The 3,570-nt window shown below is 34.4% G+C and overlaps 1 protein-coding gene across 1 annotated transcript in view; it reads right to left on the reverse strand.

The window, feature by feature from the left end:
- LOC106471382 (lysosomal-trafficking regulator-like) overlaps positions 1 to 3,570 on the reverse strand; it is a 69,491-nt gene that overhangs the window by 21,264 nt on the left and 44,657 nt on the right. Inside the window, exons 19-20 of the mRNA XM_022399983.1 lie at positions 1,145 to 1,334; positions 330 to 436 (exon numbers count right to left, since the gene is read on the reverse strand). Coding sequence (XP_022255691.1) covers positions 330 to 436; positions 1,145 to 1,334 — 297 coding nt within the window. The remainder of the gene's footprint in view (positions 1 to 329; positions 437 to 1,144; positions 1,335 to 3,570) is intronic.

Genomic DNA, 3,570 nt, shown 5'->3' on the forward strand with positions numbered 1-3,570 from the left:
GGATGATGACTGTCTTCACCAGAGTGATGACCTGACAGCTGGTAATGCATGTATAAAGTAGTGGATGATGACTGTCTTCACCAGAGTGATGACCTGACAGCTAGTAATACATATATAAAGTAGTGGATGATGACTGTCTTCACCAGAGTGATGACCTGATGGCTAGTAATACATATATAAAGTAGTGGATGATGACTGTCTTCACCAGAGTGATGACCTGTCAGCTGGTAATGCATGTATAAAGTAGTGGATGATGACCGTCTTCACCAGAGTGATGACCTGATGGCTTGTAATGCATATATAAAGTAATGGATGATGAGTGTCTTCACCAGAGTGATGACCTGATGGCTAGTAATGCATGTATAAAGTAGTGGATGATGACTGTCTTCACCAGAGTGATGACCTGACAGCTGGTAATGCATGTATAAAGTAAAAACTGGGTTTGATGAATAATTTTTTAAATAAAATAAAGTTATAAAAGTAAGTAGAGTAAAATCTGTTAAAAATTAAATACAACTTTGTAACAGAATCAACTGATGACCTAAATATTCCACCTTCAAATAACTTAATCAACTACTTAGTTATAAAAGTAAGTAGAGTAAAATCTGTTAAAAATTAAATACAACTTTGTAACAGAATCCACTGATAACCTAAATATTCCACCTTCAAATAACTTAATCAACTATTTAGTTATAAAAGTAAGTAGAGTAAAATCTGTTAGAAATTAAATACAACTTTCTAACAGAATCCACTGATGACCTAAATATTCCACCTTCAAATAACTTAATCAACTATTTAGTTATAAAAGTAAGTAGAGTAAAATCTGTTAGAAATTAAATACAACTTTCTAACAGAATCCACTGATGACCTAAATATTCCACCTTCAAATAACTTAATCAAATATTTAGTTATAAAAGTAAGTAAAGTAAAATCTGTTAGAAATTAAATACAACTTTGTAACAGAATCCACTGATGACCTAAATATTCCACCTTCAAATAACTTAATCAAATATTTAGTTATAAAAGTAAGTAGAGTAAAATCTGTTGGATATTAAATACAACTTTCTAACAGAATCCACTGATGACCTAAATATTCCACCTTCAAATAACTTAATCAACTATTTAGTGATATTCTTTGATTCACCTTTTTCTTTTTTGTAGCTCAGCATCAAACAGGTATTGAGAGCCAAACCAAAAACGTCATTGGTGACAAGAGGCAGCAAGCAACCAAGAGGAGCCGGATGAGATCTTCTCCAGATGAGATTAGGCTCGGTTTCACATAAAGAACCAACATAACTTCCCCACTTCAAGCCCTGAACCTCTGCAAATGCACTCTGAAAAGAAAGATATTACTAAATTAGTGGTTCTTACAGTAAACAAATATATCAAAACTTTCTTTTACACAAACATTTCATTCAAACCTTAAAGACTTTCCATTAAATCTGAAGAAAGAAAGAAATAACACTATTACAAAACTATACATACATACACTTTTGTAACCATGGCTTACCAACCTGCAATATAATAATAATAATAATAGGTATACAGTTGTTCACAATCTATCAACCACCATACTGTCTTGCATAGATATGTTAATCATTGTTTAAAGGTAAAATTTTGATATACCTTATATGGTCACACATACAGGGTGATAATATAATTTCATACATAAAACACCTCGCTTTAGAATATTATAGCACCACGATTATAAGATTTAAGATGGTAAAATTGTAAAGATACCAGAGGTGACATGTGAGGAATCAAATAAAGCACTTTAATTTTACTGGGGGTTGGCATATTTTGCACAACATCCAGAAATGTCATGATAAGAAATGTATAAATACACTGCTGATATCATTGTACATAGCTGTATATATGACAGACAAACAAAGGGTCGTATAACATGTAGAGGTTGATCCAGAAGTTTCAGAAAATGGAGTCCACATGATTAATGCTCTTCTGAAAGACCTACGGTACTAAAAAAAACAATAGACAAAACTGCTTTAACAGACCCATAAGATACCATCCATGGGAGTTCAATATCAAATTGTTTATATACCAGTTGAGCCATCATTCTATGGATTGATGAGACCCATTCCACCACATGATTAATGCTGTTCTGAAAGACCTACAGTCCTAAAAAAACAATAAACAAAACTGCTTTAGGAGACCCATAAGATACCATCCATGGGAGTTCAATATCAAACTGTTTATATACCAGTTGAGCCATCATTCTATGGATTGATGAGACCCACTCCACCACGTGATAACAGATGGAAACTGCATCTTCTCATGCTCTGAGCATCTGTAAGCAGCCCTACATAATCTGAAGGTGACTGCCTAGTATGAATTCACAACATACTGTTTCCACTCTTCATACTTCTGTGAGAAACTGATACTAGAAACTGCACACAGACAAGTGAGAGATACCATGACTAGCTTCTTTATCTAAGATGGATCCTCTCTTTATACCAGCTATCAGGTCATCAAACTGGTGAACACAGTACTCATCCACAACTTTCTATATCGATTACAAGCCATCAGGTCATCACTCTGGTGAAGGTAGTCATCATCCACTCATTCACGCTTCTAAACGATCAAAGTGACTTAAAATAAGTTTTTTTTTCAGACTGTAAATGTTTGTGTGTACAGTATATAGTAATTTTTGTAGTAAAGAGTTTTGTTGTATCTTCTACATAATAACTAAAACATTTTTATCGTATTCCCCTTAATAATGACAAATTTAGTTCGTATATTATTTTGTTTTTTTCTACAAGACAATCACAAAATGTCACAATTTTGCCATCTTACCGGATCAAGGATATTTCCTTGCACTAACGGTATGGTAGGATGATCCTTTCGAAGCTTGATGCGAACAACACCATCTTGATAGCCCCATGTGATCAGAGCAGCAGAAGTAACATAGGTTGTATTCATTACACCAGAAGCTTGAATTAGTAAAGGATAAATTATAATTTAAAAACATTCATACTCAACTTTTTATAATAACAAAATACAAAATTCTTTCTTAAAACACAACTTAAAAGTGTAGACAAAGTACTGTTTCTTGAATATTGGTCCACCAAACTAGCCTACACTATTAAGAAACAATACATGTCCACACATGTATACAAGAAAAAAAATGAAAGACAGACATGTAAAATCCTGAACATATATATAATACTTCTATAAAGTGTAAAAAAGGGAATTCAAACAGGAAGTTAAAGTCTTTCAAATAGATTAAGGAATGGTACAACCGGTTTAAAGACGGCCGCACAACGGTGGAGAGTGAGCCACGCTCCAGTCGGCCATCAAAATGCCGAAATGACCAGGTCATTGCCAAAGTGAACGCTATGGTGATGCGGGACCGTCGTGTGACTATCCGAGAAATTGCGGAAGAGGTGGGCATCAGCACTTTTTTCGGCACATTCCATTATGACTGAAGATTTGGCTATAAAGAGAGTGGCGGCGAAATTCGTGCCGAAGCTGCTTACGGCGGAGCAAAAGGAACTTCGTGTTGAAGTCTCAAATAACAAATATCACTGAAATAGGTGTGATGCCCATAGCATC

The sequence above is a fragment of the Limulus polyphemus genome, unplaced genomic scaffold (assembly GCF_000517525.1).
Source record: "Limulus polyphemus unplaced genomic scaffold, Limulus_polyphemus-2.1.2 Scaffold4587, whole genome shotgun sequence".
NCBI lineage: Eukaryota > Metazoa > Arthropoda > Merostomata > Xiphosura > Limulidae > Limulus > Limulus polyphemus.